This window comes from Cylas formicarius, unplaced genomic scaffold, assembly GCF_029955315.1.
Source record: "Cylas formicarius isolate icCylForm1 unplaced genomic scaffold, icCylForm1.1 PGA_scaffold_3__17_contigs__length_32017465, whole genome shotgun sequence".
In the NCBI taxonomy this organism is placed as follows: domain Eukaryota; kingdom Metazoa; phylum Arthropoda; class Insecta; order Coleoptera; family Brentidae; genus Cylas; species Cylas formicarius.
In genome coordinates, this window is record NW_026844326.1 from 15,704,551 (window position 1) to 15,723,073 (window position 18,523).

General features: G+C 33.8%; 4 protein-coding genes across 5 annotated transcripts; 2 read left to right on the top strand and 2 right to left on the bottom strand.

Annotated features, from left to right (window-relative positions):
- The first annotated feature begins 555 nt into the window (after nucleotides 1-555).
- LOC132699357 (tubulin-specific chaperone A) lies at nucleotides 556-1,362 on the top strand. The gene has a single exon (XM_060666018.1). It carries the CDS (start codon nucleotides 1,027-1,029, stop codon nucleotides 1,360-1,362), a length of 336 nt encoding a protein of 111 aa, XP_060522001.1. The 5' UTR covers nucleotides 556-1,026.
- A 77-nt stretch (nucleotides 1,363-1,439) lies between these two features.
- LOC132699356 (programmed cell death protein 7-like) lies at nucleotides 1,440-2,788 on the top strand. Its single transcript, XM_060666017.1, has 2 exons — nucleotides 1,440-2,295; nucleotides 2,364-2,788. Exons 1-2 carry the CDS (start codon nucleotides 1,440-1,442, stop codon nucleotides 2,657-2,659), a joined length of 1,152 nt encoding a protein of 383 aa, XP_060522000.1. The 3' UTR covers nucleotides 2,660-2,788.
- Nucleotides 2,789-2,884: 96 nt separating this feature from the next.
- Nucleotides 2,885-8,050, bottom strand: LOC132699355 (fanconi-associated nuclease 1-like). Of its 2 annotated transcripts, XM_060666016.1 has the most exons (13): nucleotides 7,719-8,049; nucleotides 6,854-7,660; nucleotides 6,653-6,786; nucleotides 6,393-6,589; nucleotides 6,138-6,334; nucleotides 5,865-5,999; nucleotides 5,558-5,807; nucleotides 5,287-5,501; nucleotides 4,331-4,423; nucleotides 3,988-4,279; nucleotides 3,774-3,932; nucleotides 3,571-3,682; nucleotides 2,896-3,517 (listed from the first exon to the last, which is right to left on the bottom strand). In XM_060666016.1, the coding sequence occupies exons 5-13, from the start codon at nucleotides 6,329-6,331 to the stop codon at nucleotides 3,402-3,404; spliced, it is 1,566 nt and encodes a 521-aa protein (XP_060521999.1). In that variant the 5' UTR covers nucleotides 6,332-6,334; nucleotides 6,393-6,589; nucleotides 6,653-6,786; nucleotides 6,854-7,660; nucleotides 7,719-8,049; the 3' UTR covers nucleotides 2,896-3,401. The 2 variants fall into 2 exon arrangements, with proteins under 2 accessions (XP_060521998.1, XP_060521999.1); XM_060666015.1 differs by lacking the exon at nucleotides 6,653-6,786 and having other exon boundaries at nucleotides 2,885-3,517; nucleotides 7,719-8,050.
- Nucleotides 8,051-10,963: 2,913 nt separating this feature from the next.
- Nucleotides 10,964-18,459, bottom strand: LOC132699928 (uncharacterized). Its single transcript, XM_060666919.1, has 2 exons — nucleotides 18,158-18,459; nucleotides 10,964-11,850 (listed from the first exon to the last, which is right to left on the bottom strand). Exons 1-2 carry the CDS (start codon nucleotides 18,169-18,171, stop codon nucleotides 11,130-11,132), a joined length of 735 nt encoding a protein of 244 aa, XP_060522902.1. The 5' UTR covers nucleotides 18,172-18,459; the 3' UTR covers nucleotides 10,964-11,129.
- Nucleotides 18,460-18,523: the final 64 nt, after the last annotated feature.

The following is an 18,523-nucleotide window of genomic DNA, read 5'->3' on the forward strand; positions in this document are numbered from 1 at the left end:
AGGACTATGTGCTATTGAACACACAAAATTTTTTGTCAATAAAATCACATAAGACATTCTGTCGGAGGGGAAATTGATGCAAAAATATAGAAAAACATTATGGCAAAAATGCACATATAATCTTCTAGTTTTAAGGGGTAATGATACGGGCATTAATCTTTCTGGTGGGAAATAACCATTCCTAGAATAAGGAATGATCGTTAACGCATTCTCATTCTCATGGAAACTCTGGTCAGAATCTTTATCAATATATTTATTATCTATCGAAATCGCTGCGCCGATTCATGTATATTCATTTCTTTCTTAATCTCTTGCTATGGATCATATAACACGTATTTTATTTGCTTATGATTTAATGATTTTAATGCATACGTACTATAAAAACAAACATGTGCAGCGTGCGCTTACTGGATGGTTTGTTTTTTTTTTGTAACGTCCATTCTTCTCTCTTCTTTACTTCTATGGCCACGATTACCACAACGGTCTATCCCTACAAATTCTCTTACGCTAGAGCAAAGAGTATAAGATAGAAAGGAAGGCTCCCGTTAGTGGCAATGTTAAAAATTTTGTCGAAATAGTTTTATTTTTTTTTAATAAAATTTAAATAAAGTGCTGTTATCCGTTGCAAGCTACTGTAGTGTTTTCAGTGTGACGCATTACTTTAAACCGCATTGACTGTACTTTAGTACTACAGTATATGCGACCTTCACCTCTATCTTATACTCTTTGCGCTGGAGGTTGTAGGTTCGATTCCCTTGGGTGTTGTGTGAGTGAAAAATGCCGGAAAATGAGTAAATATCCTAATTTGTGACGAGCCCAATAAAGAGCAAAAAAAAAGTAATCTCTCTAGCCCACCATTTTTTGTTTTATTCTATGAGTCCTTTATTCATGTTTGTTTTGTGATTAATTTTAAGTGCTTTTGTTTTTTTTTGTTTCATTTTGAATGAGTCATTATCTTATATGCTCTTATATTGGTTTATGGGAAGCTTACTTGAAAAGGTTTAAAACAACCGATTTGAAGGTATCATGGCTGATCCGAGAATAAAAACCTTGAAAATAAAAACAGGTGTTGTAAAAAGGTTAGCCAAGGAAAAAACGGTTTACGAAAAAGAAGCGGATCAGCAAAGAACGCGAGTTGAAAAATTTAAAGCTGAAGGTAAAGATGAGCACGACATCCATAAACAGGAAGAGGTCTTGCAGGAATCACTTATGATGGTACCTGATTGTCAAAGACGATTAGCAAAGGCTTACATTGAACTCGATGGTATATTAAATTCTGAGCAAGATTTAAAGGAAACTGAGGAGTATTTGACTGCTCAAGTGGTATTGGAGGAAGCCAAGCTGCAATTACCAAGTTCCTAAGGAATTCCACACAAGTGCTAAGTGCAACATATCTTAATAAAGGACGTATTTTAATATTTAGGTAGCTTTTATTTAATATGAATTTTTTTAACTATCACACATTTCCAAGTACTAGTCGCCATGCCTCTGACGTGGCAGCTCAGATATTTGAAAGAAAAAGTGCTGAACACAAATCCAATGTTCTGGAAAATATTTACAACAAAAGCAGCGATGACTTGTGGATTGAATCTTGGTTGCAACAGAACAACATTTATACAGCAATTCCAAAATTAAAAAGGATTAATGTACCCTTGAATGCTATCTCCATTCATAACGCTAAGACCTCATTAAGGGATTGTCTTTTGCTTCTAGAAAAACTATCCAAAGTTCATAGTGAACTTGAAGCAAATGTTAGCACTATGTCCTCCATAGAATGGAAACAGCGAACAGTAGAAATTGGTGTTTTAAAAGACGAATTTACAAAACTGATGTGCAAATTTGATAATCCCGAGGTCATGAGGTATCTTAAAACATCAGTCCTCACAAGAAAAAAGAAGAGACAAAGCCACAAGAAGCAAAAAACATTGAGAAGATTACAACACACAAAAGAACTTGAAGACCGGAATAAACTGCACAAAGAGATTGATCATTGGCTTTTAAGTATGCATGATGAACTGGAAAAGATTAAAATGGAAGAAAACATGCAAAAAGAAGCAGATTTGGTTTTGTCAGAAGTTACAAAGAAAAAATCTGATGCCCGAAAGCAATTGTCATTAATTATAGGTCTAGTTAAATTAAGAACAGTACGCGAGAATGTGGCTATTCAGAGAGGTGAAAGGCCCTCCTTAGAGGACAAGAAAGCTTTTAATATTACTACAGAAAAATTGGTGAAAATGTGGGAAGCATCTCTCAAAACATACTCCACAGAAGAGCAGGGACTTAAGTTAATGTTAGGTAAGAAAAAAACATTTATGAGTGTGTTTACAATAAATCTCCACATGAATGTTTACTTTTGCCTTTAGAGAAAAACGCAACAGAAGATTCTAAAGCGGCTAGATTGGCTAAAGAACGGAAACTAGTAGAAGAATGGAAAACTGTTTTATTTGGATCATCTCACTCAATTTCATCGACCAACCCAACATACTGGGCATTAACAGCGGCCGAACGAGATATGGAAACTTTTGTAGCGATTAGAAAAAGTTGGGATACATTTTTGGTTCCACCCAAAAATGAATCTGGGTCTAAAATTCCTGTGGGTTGGGTTCTACCCAATTTTACCCCTAGCCAGAGTTGGTCGCAATATCTAGATTGGAATTAAGTTAATTGCTCATTTGAGTTCATTATTATAAGAGTTTATTGGAACATTTAGTATTAGAAACCATTATTTTTCTTAAGCTATGATAGGCATGTTTGCTTTTTTAAATAAAATGTGTACACTACAAACAGTTTATTTCACTTATACATGCAATGTTGTGTAGGACTTTCTGTAAAGGTTTAGGAATAAAAATTGACTTTTGTTAGGTAAAGCTATATAAAATGGTTTATACAAGATTCTGCTAAGATTTCAATCGTAATTCAGATGGGCTTAGTTTTGGTTATTTCCAGCAGAGGCCCTTAGTGTGCGGTTCTAGGTTTCTAATTGACTTAATGTTAGATCACATTTTTTTGGCTGTTTTTTTTTTTACTATGATCAAATATTCTTTCCACATTGAATACTTGCACAACACATCATTCAAGGGACTGTCCTATATCTGGTGATTAGTTGCATATTATGGGGGTTCTGATCAATATAGTTTCTTATTGACCATGTTATGTTCAGTTGAGCCAAATACACTTTGGTCCACACTTGATAGACAAGACTGGAATAATCAATGGCCAATTAATCAGCGAAATTAAACTCATTTCTGCCAGTAATTTTTATTTGGAAAATATCACAGGATCCTTTAAAATATGATACGTTTTTCACAACAAAAAACTTCAATCTACAATAAAACATTTTATATATTATTAATAGAAAAATTGGAATATGTATGTAATGCTATAAAATATATTGTGGCTTTTTAACAATGAGAAGCTAGATTGTTAACTTCTGCTTCTATTACATTGCCCTTTTCCTTCTGCTCTTTTTTTGTGCAGTCCCTTTGTCTATTTAATTTTCTTCTTTTACTACCTTTTGCTAAACAAAAACAAAATAAACTCTTTATCAAGCTAGTTTAGCCAGCTGCTTACAATGAATGTAGCAAATTTCTACATCGGCCCCTTTTTCTTTCAAATATTGGAGCCACAACTCCTGCGTAGTGGAAAGCTTATCCCCTTCACCTTTGACTTCCACAAACTTACACTAAATATCAAGAAAATAAAAAAAATACACACAAATTTGAAGGAAGTATTTTTTTATATACAAAAATATTGACTTTTACACAAAACTTTACCTTTCCTTCGTTGACATTCCATAGAAACAAATCGGGCATCCCGCTTCTGAATTGTCGAAGATCTGAAAGAATCCTGAGGAAGATGCAGGCTAGCAGTCGCCTATCAATAACTTTAAGAAGGACGTCGACCATATCTGCATTTTCTATTACATGATTTACCTAAGATGCGAAACATAACAGCTATGCCTATGAATCAATATTTCAGAATACATACCAGTCCAAATACAGATTTTTCATGGGCATGTGATTTATAATTTTCTTGAGCGAATTTTACGAGTTCCTCTTGAGACCACACACTTTGAATTTCATGCAGCCTCTTTTTAATGGCCGCCATTCGATTTTTGAGAAAATATTTGGTGAACATATCCAACGGCGCTGTTTGTATTTTGGTAATGAAGACCCCAGGTATGTGGTTTTTAGGTTTATAAATTATGTCCCAAAAAAACAAAACAAGGAGAGACCTCAGTAAACTTCCCTCACAATGCATCCCACCTGGATACTCATCTCTAAAATAATCATTAACATTTCTTTTCTATTGCCAAAAGTATTTTTCTTACCTGTAGCAAGCAAGGGCGTAGTCTTCAACAGCCATGACAATATTATCATCCCCGTGTTGAGCGACATATTTTCTTTTCTTACCTAACTGATTGCTAAAAACATAGATGGGATAGATAGACTGATATTTTAACATAGTATAGCTTATAGGATAATTTGTGCATGCCCCTCTTCAGGGAGTTTAAAATACTGCCTTTAGTGTGTATATACATATTAGAAGTTTGTTTATGGGCGGATAAAAACAAAAATAACTTACAAAAAAACACAGATTTTCACGACTATAATACACGTAACAAAGACTGTTTCTGTATTAAAAAAAAATAGACTAGAATTTTCTAAAAAATATTTTACAAACAGCCTATTACAGTCTACAACAAATTTTCCCCACACCTAAAAAGCAGTAGTAATATAAATATTTTTAAATCCAAACAAAATTTTCTTCTCCTACAAAACCGTTTTTATAATTTAAAGAAATATTTTACTTATTCATGTATGTTAACACATTTTTGTTGTTATTGCTGTCACATATTTTTATTATATGAATTTTTAATGCGATCTATATTGTGTACCTAATTTTGACCTACTTGAAGAAATCTATAATACACTGATTGTATTCTAAATATGTGGGATAATAAAGATATTATTATTATAGAACAAAGGCGTCTAGTAAAATAGTAGATTAGGCATTTTTTAAATAAACTAACTAACTACTATTTGTTGAGAGTTGTCGTGGTCAACTATTGATGTTTTTATGGGAATAAACATGTTTTTAAGAAAACACAACGAAACTTGCTTTTTATTTCTGCCACCATTTTACCAACTCTTTCCGCTTCTTCTTCTGTTCTTAACGCTAAGGAAACGCTACGTTGCTATTTTATATGTTGCCCATTATTAACCTATTTCTCGACACTATTGTACCTCTGAAATGCATAATATACGACTGAAACAATTTACTTACGTTCTTTTACATTGAGCATCAAATGTTCTCTGGTAAATGTTACTTAGGTCTATTTCACTCGGAATTACTTCAGTTAATTGGTCACAGTAAATTCTCTCTAATTTATAGGCTTTGGTTGACTTTAGTGCCTTTCCTAACTTTCCCAATTCATGTTTGTCGACGTCACTTAATTCTTCTGTTTTATTGCTTAATACATCAATTAAAATATTTGCGGCCTAACAAGAATTATGCAGTGTTATTTAAAACACATAACAAATTAAATAAGACTTACCTCTTCATAATTTGGTGGCTTGAGGTGTTTTATATGTATCTGAATTAACCTGTAAAACCACTTGCCGATTTTCCTAGATCTGGGAAATTCCCTTGTGAGATAGTCTAACCAGCCTTTTACCAGTTTTGGATCGCCATTCTTCTCTGTAAATAAATGCTCGACACAGGTCGACAGTACAGAACTGTACACATAAACAGCTGTAAACATTTTGAGATGAGGGGCATCTTCCAAAAATTGTTGATTGGCTAGTCTAAATATTTAGTAACTAGATAGTATAATGATTGAATAATTTCATCTGATTACTTACGAAACACTTTCAGAAACACTCTTAACTTTTTTAAGTTGTTCCAAAGCTTTGTGGCCAATAGCAGATATGCCTGTTTTATTTCTTGCAGCAATACACTCATCCAGCGATTTTTGAAGTTCTTTTGCTTCACAGTAGCTAATTAAAATTTCAAATATATCTCAATTAATTTATAAATATATTACAAATATATATATATATATATATATATATATATATATATATATATATATAAAGTAGTACTTGGGCAGAATCCTATAAAATAATATTCGTTACCTGAGAAACTCCTCTCTAGAAATGAACACTACATAATCTTCCATGTCATAATCAGGAAAGACTAACCTCAAATGTAACTGATTTCGAAAGTAGTCTTGAATATTTTCAAGTTCGGAATTAGAGAATGTGGCCAAAATATAGGCATGGCTCAGTGCTTGATACATATTGTGGGTAAGTTTAATGCAAAAGCCCATTTTCTATCAAAATCAAAGAAAAATATATATAATGTACAAATCTATGTTGTGTGAAACTTACTTTTTCAATATATTTTAAAACAATGTCTTTGGAAGATAGACCAAATGTTTGTTGAGTGGAACAATGTCTCAAAATGATACCAATATCTTCCTCCTTATTGTTACCATTCTTTCTTACTACTTGTTTAGCAATATCCTTAACACTTTGCCTATTTAGAGAGTTTAAAAGTTCTGGAACCTGTGTGCTTTCTTTGTAATCTAACATAAAAAAAATAATGAATTTAATTTTTATACAATAAACACTTTACATATAGTATTTACACAAGTCAAACAAGTGTTCCTATCTGAATATTAGCAGTTTTTAGATCCTTTGGGAATTAGGTAATTTAAAATTTGCCTAGTCAACTACACGAAAAGGCTCTCAGCAGAACATTTTTAGTTTTTTAGGTAACCCGCTTAAAAATAATAAAATTTAACATATATCATGAATATTAATATCAATAAAAATATATGAATACTTACTTGTATCAACAATTCCCTCTTGACTCAAATATTTAAATATATTATGCAAAATGTCATGGTCATCGCCCATCTCTATGTGAGCCTTTTTACAAAACTCAAATACATTGTACCACATCTTTTTCCAAACAAATAATTTCATTACAACATATTTCTGTTTAAAATTCATCTTTAAAAATGTGCCTAACAATGCAGCTTCTTCATTTAAATATGATTTAAAGTGTAATCTTCCACAAACATCTTCAATTAAATCAACTAACAGGTCCACATGTTTAATTTGCAATTGCTTGCCTTCTTTTGATTTGAACACTTTCTGGGGACTATTTTTAGTTGGAGAATTGTTTTTAGCAGGAGATTTGGATCCACATTTAGAAGGTGTTGTTGTAACTCCAGAGCTATTTAATGAAGTTGAACATGATGGCTGGTCAGTACTCTTCTTTGATGTCACCACATCAAATCCTCTCAAAATATTTTCTTGGGCAATGACTTGGGGTTCACAAACCTTCTCAGTATCATGTTCTAAACACACTCCTTGCTTTTTTTTAAGTTTTTGTGCTGGTTTTCTTGATGATTCGAAACTTAGTTTGCGGGATACAGACTGCTTTGTACCACCTATTAGAGTGTTGTTGCAATCTCTTTTTCTTGTGGCCGATTCTCGTGTACCACTGTCAACCTTGGTGTCTGCATTTGTAAAAAATGATTTATCAAAGACAGTACTTGGTGTTAAATTCACTGCACCTTGTGCACAGCAATAGGAAATGTCTTGAACTGTTGGTGAGTTTATAGGATTTTCAATGCAAGAAGGCAAACCTAGGGTGAGTAAAATGGTAATTTCACTTAAGTATTTAATGATTAAATTATAACCTACTTGCGCTTTCCTTATTCACCATAGCAACTGAAACAGCTATATTATTACTTTTTTTTTTAATAGTTGCCTTAACTTTTTTGCTGTATTTGAAACTTTCTGTAATAGTCAGCTGTTTCATGGAATCCTCACAATTCACACCGAAAAACGAGGATTTTCTCCTGCGTTTCATCATTGAAAGAGGTTACCTTACAGAATGTAATCTTAGGTAGAGATAAGTGCATAGGAAATATTTATAAAATGCAACACTTAAAGTAAATTTGAAAACTAGGTGACATTAGTGACTTCAAAAAATGCGGGAGTTTTTAGAGGTTATCAAATATACAGAGTGTTTCAAAACAATTGCGAAAAACTTAGGGGATTATTCCTTGTGCAAAACAAAAGGCAGTTTGTTATATAAACGCAAAAAGCAAACAAAACATTTTAGAATAGGGATGTTCCGATACCATTAAAGCAGGGCTTATTAAACTGTGGGTCGCGACCCCCAGGGGGTCACGAGACTACTGAAAGGGGGTCGCAAAGATCTGATACTTTTCAATCACTATAAATAAAATTTTAAAATTAGTATACACACTACGTACAAATATAAATACAAATAAAAATCATACAAAATACTATTGTAGTTTAATTATATCTATTTTTTGAAAAAAGTGGCAATTCAAAACTGTTACGTAGGGCCTATAAAGGAAAATATGGAAGTAGCATTTAAAATAATAAATACAACGCGCTCCTCAATTTTCAACTGAACGTTCGACATTGATGTCTGGCCGCCGGCGTCAGTGTTTGCAAAATAACTTAGTGATTATAAGTACACAGACGAAGCGTCGCCTTACAGCTTACACATACAATACGGAAGCATAATCAAGCTAGGCTAGGCGAATCGGCATATTATTTTTATAAAAGAATAATAAAAAAAATTAAATGAAAGCTTCTTTTTCGGCGTCTTTGTGATACGGTGCCTTTGTGCGCTGCACACTTTGAACACGCCATGCGTCGGGGTTGATCTGATTGTAATTTGTTGTCATTGCACTGGTAAAAATTCGAGTGTAGTTATTTTTCTGTTTGTACTTCAGCTGGGACTCAGCTTTGTCTTCGTAGTGACATGTGTGTATTTACTGTATTTATTTTTAGTTGGTGTTTTTAATTATTACGTTAAAGTTCAACTATATTTTGTTTAATTATTTATTATTATTTAACCATCATGGATAAATGGCTAATTAAAATTCCAACTAATAAGTCTGCCACGCTGTCACAACCAAGTTGCAGTGCTTCAAATCCGACTTCTAGCAAAACAAAAAAAAGAAAATATGACGAATCATATTTGCAGTATGGCTTCACATGCTCTTCTCACAACAATGAAGAACAACCAGTGTGCTTAATTTGCAAAGAAGTTTTGGCTGCATAAAGCATGAAATGAAAATGAAAAAAATACTAAACATGCAACGTTATCAAAAAATCCAATAGAATATTTTGAGCGTATTTTGCAAACATCAAATAAAGAAAAGAACACTTTGGAGAAGTATGTTACTTTGAATGATAAATATCTATTGGCATCGTATGAAGTTTCGTATTTGATAGCAAAAACGAAAAAGCCTTTTACTATTGGAGAGCAACTTTTACTACCTGCAGCTATAAGAATGTCTGAAATTGTTCATGGAAAACAGTATGCTGCTGAAATTAGTAAAATTCCATTATCAAATGACACTGTGTCCAAAAGAATTTCAGACATTAGCAATGATCAATTTCAACAGCTTCTTATGAGGCTTAAAGACAACTCAAAGTTTGCAATACAACTGGACAAGTCGACAGACATTTCAAAAATGGCACAGCTGTTATTTTTTGTGAGATATATTTATGAGGGAAGCATTCATGAAGATATACTGTTTTGTCGTCCTCTGGAAGATCATACTCGTGGAAAAGATATATATAAAAAAGTAAATGAGTTTTTTGAAAAAGAAGGATTAAATTGGAAAAATTGTGTTGGTGTGTGCACGGACGGTGCTGCAGCAATGACCGGACAAGATCTTGGTTTTACAGCATTTTTACACATTGTATGATTCACCGAGAGGAACTTGTTAAAAAAATTGCACCAGAATTAAACACTGTGTTTTTTGATGCAGTCAAAACCATTAACTTTATTAAAAGTCGAGCACTTAATAGTCGATTGTTTAAAAATTTGTGCATTGATATGGATTCGGATTATACAAGTTTATTGCTACATGCTGAAGTTAGGTGGCTATCCAGATAAAAGATGAAGTTCTTATATTTCTAACAGAGCAAAATTCTAATTTGGCCGATTATTTTCACGATAATTTATGGCTTATCAAGCTATTTTTGATAAAATCAATGATATGAATTTATCAATGCACGGAGTCTGCGTTAATATGTTTATGTTAAAAAATAAACTTGAGGCCTTTGTTAAAAAAATTCTTATATGGAAGAACAGAGTGGAAAGTGGATCGCCCGAAATGTTTCCATTTACTGACGAGTATATAATTAGTAACAATATTTCAAAAAAAGATACTCCTATAACAAAAATGATAGTTATCATTTGAAGGATATGGAAGTTTACATGCATAGGTATTTTCCCAATGATATCGATACACAACAATGAATTTGCAATCCATTTTCAATTGAAATGCAAGAAATTAATTTTTTAAACTTAAGAGCACAAGAAGAATTTGCCGAATTAACAAGAGATACTACCTTGCGACTCAAATTTTCTCAGTGCCTGTGCATGAATTTTGGATAGAAATCAAATCAGATTATCCCCTACTATCGGAAATGGCAATGAACAAATTGCTGCCATTTTGTACAACATATTTATGTGAATCAGCCTTTTCCACATTAATTTACATAAAATCAAAATACCGTTCAACTTTAATAAACATTGAAAATTTATTACGATCTGCACTAACTCAAATTGAGCCTAGATTTAATTATTTGTGTAAAAATAATATATATATATATATATATATATATATATATATATATATATATATATATATATATATTATATTTCACTTTTCAAAAATAACTTTTTAAAAAAATATATTTATTAACTTTAAATTAAAATTATAATCAAAATGATATTGGACATAATAACCTCGTGACGAGAGAATGTTGTCAGACCGTTAAAATCAAACTAAAAATGGACATAATAACCTCGCGATGAGATAATGTTATCAGACCATGTTTTACAATAAAAATTAGTATTTATAATAAAATTATGCTGACGTTGTCGGGGTCGACGGCTGCGGATGTTGCGACATATCGTTGACACGACGTTTTCGCAATCGTTGCACTCTTGCAGGTCGGTGGCATTTAACCCATGTGGACAATAGGATTTCCGGATATAACAGCTCCCCCATTAAGTGAAAAGGTGGAGCCTTGCTGCAGCTTTTCGTAGACTAATTAAAGCGTAGGTTCTCGGGTAGTTACTTCTGGATGGATGCTAGTCCGTCTTTTCGGAGTTAGTGATTTGAGTTGCATAGGGATCAGGGATCTTCGACTTGGCTTCGGAGGTTGTTGAGGATCGTTACCATCGGCGATGCTGAGTGTTGTCGGTTTCTTTCTCCGGCATTTGCAAACGAGATAGCAAAGTACTAAAACAGTCATTAAAATAATCGAAATAATTGTCAGCCAGTGAGAATGTTTCTGAAGGGTTGGTTGATGAAGTAGGTTTTCTAATTTTTCCGAATATTCGTGCAGCTTGTGTTGGGCCACGTTAAGGTCGTCGGTGTCGATCTTACTTAGCTTCAGGGGTTTCAACTCTGGGGGTTGAAACTTCTCTGGAATGTGAGAACAGCAATCATATGGAATCTCCACGGCGTGGCTCTTGTAGGTCACGTTCTTATATTCTTCGACAAAGTTTTTAGCTCGTACTCTGGAGCTTCCAATAAATGCACTGCAATCTGGTTGTAGTTTAAGTAAAGAATTAGTTTTTAACATTTCGGCTACGAGGTCTCTTTTTCCACATTTAATGGAGATTGGTAGTGGTTCGGATACGGTAATTAGCCAATAATTAAAGTCGACTTCTATAACATTGTAATCGGAGGCCAAGACGATTGAAGATTGACATGTAACAGGAACACGATCGGAATGTCTAAGCAACTGCGCTTCGCAAAGGGCTTCTCTATCGATGGGATATTGCATTAAGTAAAAACAGATTCTTTCTTTACCGCGAATTTGTTTGCAGCTTTTTAGATCTTCAGGTAGTACATAGAGTAAAGAATCGTCATCACGCGCAATATATTTTATTGTTGATGGAATTTTATGAAATAATCGTGTTCGATTGTCCAAAATTGGAATAGGTAAAACACGATACAATGTGTATATTTCAGGCTCAATTAAGGGTATTCTTAGTACAAAAACAACTTTATTTTCAGTTTGAAATGCTTCTAGCTCCATAATATCTACGTACCTTGCAATGCTCGAAGTATAGGGTGGTAGTAGTAAATTATTTTTTGTCAAGGATTTTGAAATTTCCTGAAGAGAAATGACTAAATCTCGTGGGTAAATAATAGAACTATGTAAAACTTTGATTCGTGCGAACGTGATTGCGTTTAATATATCGCTGAGGTAAGACTGTAGGTATACATAACTTTCCATAAGGCTTTCGCAAAGATTAAGTGTTTTAATTTGACTTTCGTAAAATGCTACGGTGTCCGAAATATCATAGAGAGATTTTTGAATTTGAGTTAGATCCTGATTGAAAGTTTCTTCGTCGATTCGGAGACTTTTAATTGTAGAATTAAAAGATTTTATAACAGATGATGTAACCGATATTTGATTTTTTAACAGCTTTTCGATTTCGTGTTCGTCTTTAGTTACTTTATCTATGCATTCACTAAAGTATTCGCCGTCTGTAGAGTCTAGGTTTCCGGTAATTGATTTAAAAATAGTTCGCACACCGTTAATTAAACCGCGTTTAGTTCTAAAATTAAAATTTTCAGTGTCGATAGTAATTTCTGAAAATTTTTCTTCGACTGAGTCAGCAATTCTGGTTAGAAGACTAAAATGAGTTTGGATACTTGTTTTGAAGGCTGTCATACGAGGAGAAGAATCGTCTAACATTTCTGTGAGAGAGGAAAGTATTTTATTATTATGTCGTATGGCTTCTCGCAGAGGTTCTAGTTCCTTATATACTAGCAGCGTCCATTTGTTGTTGGATATTCTTAAACTACTTTCTTCATGGTAGAAGATGCCTACTGTATTATTTACTGGAGTAATGTGGAATTGGGGTGCGACTGTAGAGATCAGTCCCAAGATCCTGAAAGAAATTTAATCTAATCGTAATAAGGTTTAAACTTGTCAAAATTGAATTTTGAAACTTGTTCGGTAGTTAAATTTTTGACAGTGGCTGAAGTTTCAAATACTTCAAGAATTTCATATGGACCGTTAAATTTATTCTGAGCTTTATCGCTAATTTGAGTTTCCTTAACATAAACTTTATCTCCTACATTATATTTAGTCATATTTCTAGAGATTGCTTGATCAAATCTTACTTTGGATTTTTGTTTTTGTTGATCAGTGCGGGTACGCGCGACTCTGTAATAATGCTTCATGCGATTATTTAGGTCTCGGATGTATTTGGTGATGAGTTGTCCTTCATTATACAGAATTTCTGGAGGCCTACTAGAAGTGTGCCCAAATATTAGTTCATAAGGGGAAAAACCATGCGTTCTTTGTGTTGTTGTAGCAGATTATTGCGTATGGAAGAGCATGAAAGAGGTGTTCTTTTGGATTTTCGGCTTTATGAGCTCGGATCATTTCTGTGAGCGTAGCATGGAATCTTTCTAGTGATCCATTAGATTGTGGGTGGCTAACGCTGGAGAAAGTTAACTTTATATCGTACAAAAGACAAAGATCTTTGACGAGGGAGTTATCAAATTCCCGGCCATGGTCACAATGTATTCTAAGAGGAGTTCCAAAATGTTGGAAGTAGAGAAGAAGGGTAGTAACGATTGTAGAAGCTTTTTTGTCTTTTATTGGATATGCCTGGGTGAATTTTGTGAGTTCGTCTCTTATGGTAAGGGCGTAATTACGAACTGGGAATTCGAAAATATCGATGCTAATGCGCTCAAAAGGAGTTTTAGGAGTTTCTGTGATAACTAATGGTGTGTTGAGGTTTTTACGATAGATCTTGACTTTTTGACATATTTCGCACTTTCTAATATAGTTTTCGACATCTTTGGTCAAGGTTGGCCAATTGTATTTTTGCTTTATGCGCTTAACTGTTCCGTTGATTCCGCGATGTAAATTATTTTTTCCTGAATGGTATTGGTCTAAAATGATAGGGATTTCGTCTTGATCGGGAGTTCGAACTATATCTTGGCAGATTCTTAGTTTTATATCCTTTTCGGAAAATATAAAGGAGAATACTTCTAATATTGGAAGTTGTAAATTATTTTCAATACAATACAGTTTTGAAAGATCAAAGTCATTTTTAGCTGTGAATAAAATATAGAATAAATGTTGAACTACAGTTTCATTGTCATATGGAAGAGGGATTATATAATATTTCCTGCCTTTGATGGTTTTGCTAGAAAAAATGTTAATTTTGTTAAACGTAAAATTTATATCTTCTTCAAAAATATCGTCCATTATTTTGTTATGCAAATCATCAAGTTTTGATTGGCAAAAGAAAGTGACAATATCTTTGTGGTTTTTGTCGAGAAGTTGCGAATTAGAGGTTTTTATTTTGGAATAATCTATAAGGGATGTGGTTTTGTGAAGGTATGCGAAGTTGTTGTATTCTTCTGTAACTTCCGCTGTGTCGTCTTCGATATCTGAATTATTGGAATTGTCATCGTGAACGATTCCTTCTTTACTTGTGGATGGTCGGTTGTGAATGTCATCGTTATTAGGTGCAAGGATAAAAATTTTCTTTTGGAGATCGACACAATCTTGAATATGGTTAATTTTAACACGGGATAAAGCGTCTGCGTTTTTATTTATTTTACCGGGCTTATACACAATGGTATAGTCGTATTCTTCAAGCTTAAGACGCCATCGAGCTAAACGACTACCAGGATCATTTATCGAAAATAGCCAAGTTAAAGGACGATGATCAGTAACGAGAGTAAATTTTCTTCCGAACAGATAAGGGCGGAAGTGTTTAACTGCCCATACTATGGCGAGAAGTTCCCGTTCTATAGTTGAATATTTCGTCTCTGCACTACATAGAGTTCTAGAGGCATATGCTATGGGAAGGTCTTTTCCAATTGGACCTTGTGAAAGATCTGCACCAATGGCAAATGCACTGGCATCGGTGGTTAGGACAAAAGTTTCCTCGAAATTTGGATAAATGAGTATTGGGTCACGTATTAGAGCGTTTTTAAGCTCATTAAATGAATTTTTGCATTCTGAATTGAATACGAAGGGTGTGTCTTTTTGGAGAAGTCTAGTTAAAGGTTTTGAGATCTTAGCGAAATTGGGGATAAAACGTCGGTAGTAACCGGCTAAACCAAGAAAGGATTTAATGCCTTTTGGTGATTTTGGTTCTGAAATTTTTTGAATAGCGTCTATTTTCTCAGGGTTGGGTTTGACTCCATCTGGGGTCACGTGATGCCCTAAATAAGCTACTTCCTTTCGAAGAAATTCACACTTGTCAGGTTGGAGTTTGAGGTTTGCACCGCGAAGGCGTTTGAAGACATCAGTTAACCTTTGTATATGTTCGTGTATGGTAGCGGAATAAACGATAATATCGTCCATGTAAACGAGACATCGTTCGTTTTGAAGACCTAAGAGAATGTTGTCCATGACACATTGGAAAGTGGATGGAGAATTTTTTAGTCCGAAGGGTAAACGGAGAAATTCAAAATGACCATTTTCAACTGAAAATGCAGTTTTAGCAACGTCCTTGGGATCAATTTCAATTTGGTGACACCCAGAGGCTAGGTCCAAAGTAGTGAAATATTGACATCTGCCTAACTGGTCTAAGAGATCGGAAATATTGGGAAGAGGGTATCTATCGTCGACAGAGACTTCATTTAGTTTGCGATAGTCGATGATTACGCGCCATTTTTGTTTCATAGAAGCGTCTAATTTTTTTGGGACAACCCAAACAGGGGAAGACCATGGAGAAGTGGAAGGTCGAATGATTCCTTGTTCGAGCATTTTGTTGATTTGTGACTTTACTTCTTTTTTGTGGACATGTGGGTACCTATATGATTTTGTAAAAATCGGTCTGGCGCTATTCGTTTCAATAGTATGTTTAATTTCATTGGTAAAACTTAAATGATCTCCTTCTAAATAAAATATATCAGAAAAATCAAGACATAGTTGTGTTATTAATTCTTTTTCTTCTTCGATTGAATTATACCGCGCCTATCAACAGGTTGACAGTTTAGATTGAAAATATTATTTATTTCTTTTTCGTTAAGATTTGTATTAAAAGGTTCGATAGATAAATTTGAAAAATCTATAGTTTTTGGGATAGCATTAGCGTTAATAACAGTAGTAAAAAATTCACCTTTGTTATTTACTTTAACTAAAGCATTAGGTAACCTAACTTTTTCGCATTCTTGAGAGTGGAGAATAGCGTCTGTGTTTGTTAAACTACATTTTATTTTGAAAATTCTTTCGGTCCTAGGTTCGATTGAAATTCGATTTTGAATATTTTGTTCAGGTTTTTTACAAATTTTGGGAAGAACAGATTCGTGTCCTACTTTATGTAAAGGCATTGTTTTGAAATTCGTTATAAGTTTTTTGGACTTTAAATCGATTATACATTGGTAGTGATCAAGAAAATCTAAACCGAGAATTCCGTCAAATTCGATATCAAGATCGTAAAGATAGACTTTATGTTTGTCGTTATCGGTGAATGGAATAAGTGTGGATTCTTTAATAAAAAGTGTTTGATTTGTTATACCTTGGATGGTAATATTTTCCTTAACTCGTGTTCTGTAATTTTCAGCGGTTTTATATTTAAAGATAGAAATACCTGCGACTGTATCTATTAATATTTTGAATTTTTGCGTAGCATCAAAAATATAGTACAAATTTTTAGAATTTACCGTAAGAAGAGGGTTTAACAGAAGTTCTGTTCTGGAAAGTTTAGATTGGGATTCATGTTGTCTAAATTCAGGGTTTGAATTTGGAAATTGATTTCGAAAATCGGGTCTGGAGACATTTCGTCTGGTGGGATATCGTAAGGGCTTTCTTGAAAATCCTGCTCTGGTTCGCAGTTTTCTGGATGGTTAGAATAATGATTTTGAAGTTCATTATCTTCTTGAAGAGTGTAATTTTCATGTGAAAATTCCTGGGAATTTCCGGAATAACCGTCGATGTAGATCGGGTTTGAGTTTACATGATGAGTTCGCTGCGGGTTTGGATTCATAAAATGTGGCTTAGGATAAGAGTTTGAAGATTTCATCGGTATTTGATTCGAGTTGTTGCTAGTGTTGCTTTGTTGGAACCAATTAGAAGGTCGCTGTGGATATTGCGAAAAATTTGGTTTGACATGCTGATGCGTACTTCTACATTGATTTGAAGTATGGCCAATTTTATTACACAAAGTGCATTTGGGTTGCTGAAGAGGGGTTCGAATATTCGCAGAATGCGATTTAGGAGAATTTAATTTGACAGATTTTTGATTTTCAAAATATGAGAGTTGGAGTTCTCGACGAATCCTTGCTTGGGCTTCTAAAAGTGAAGTGGGATTACTAGCACGAATGAGTTGACCTAATCTAGGTTCTAAACCTGTAAGAAGTGTATTAAGGGTCATAGTCTCAATTAAAGATATCTGAGCATCCTTTTGCTCTTTGGATCCTAATGTGGTGGATTTTTGAACACATGAATGCATTTTCGCATTTAGGACTTGAAGACGATTGAAAAATGTTAATGCTGATTCATTTGGCAATTGTTTAAGACGTTGAAGGTCATGAATTAGGGAAGGTAAATCTCTAGAATCACCAAAGTGTAGAGTTAATAGTTTCTTTATTTCTAGATATGAATCAGGATTCCTAGAATTAATTAATTGAGCTGCTTTACCGCGGAGCTTATTTTTAATGTGAATCACTAAAAGAATTTTTTGTTGCGTTGTTGCCATATTATAAGCACAATCACACGCGTTTATAAAATTTCCTAAAAAGATTTGGTCGCCCTCAAATTCAGGTACGATACAGAAAATTTCCGAAAGTTTATATGATTCAACTTCCAACATTGTACTAGGTTCGTCTGATTGAGTTGCCATTATTTTAGGTTTTAAGAAAAAGCAAATAAATTTATAAGAAGTTCAAACACAATTATTTTTTGTTTTAAATATTGCCAAGTTAAACTTGGAGACTAAAATTTAATCAAAATAATTATCGCGAAACGATTCTACGTTGGGAAATTCAATAAATAGGTAATTTTCAACCTTAGGTAATCGAACGTAATAAATTCAACAATGTTGCAAATTAAAAATAAAATTATTCGTAACGATTCTTAACACTTACAGTACTATTTTCATTGCTGCCTTTCGAGACGGTTGATGGGTTTATCCTTGTTCCGGTACGATGGGCTGTCTTCGTTGTTCCCTAGATTTAGGGGTCGGAATCTGCCGGCACTAGTTATAATATTCGTGTTCTAGCAACGTGAACAGATCCTACTCCGAATTCTTGCCTCTCGAAACGGTGATGGACGGTTCCTTGTTCCGGCACGACTGGGCTGCGATGGTTCTTCTTTCCGTCTAAGGGATTGGAATCCGCCGTCACTAGTTAGAATACTCGTGTTCTAGCAACGTGAACGGATCCTACCGACTGCGCCAATTTTTATATTTCACTTTTCAAAAATAACTTTTTAAAAAATATATTTATTAACTA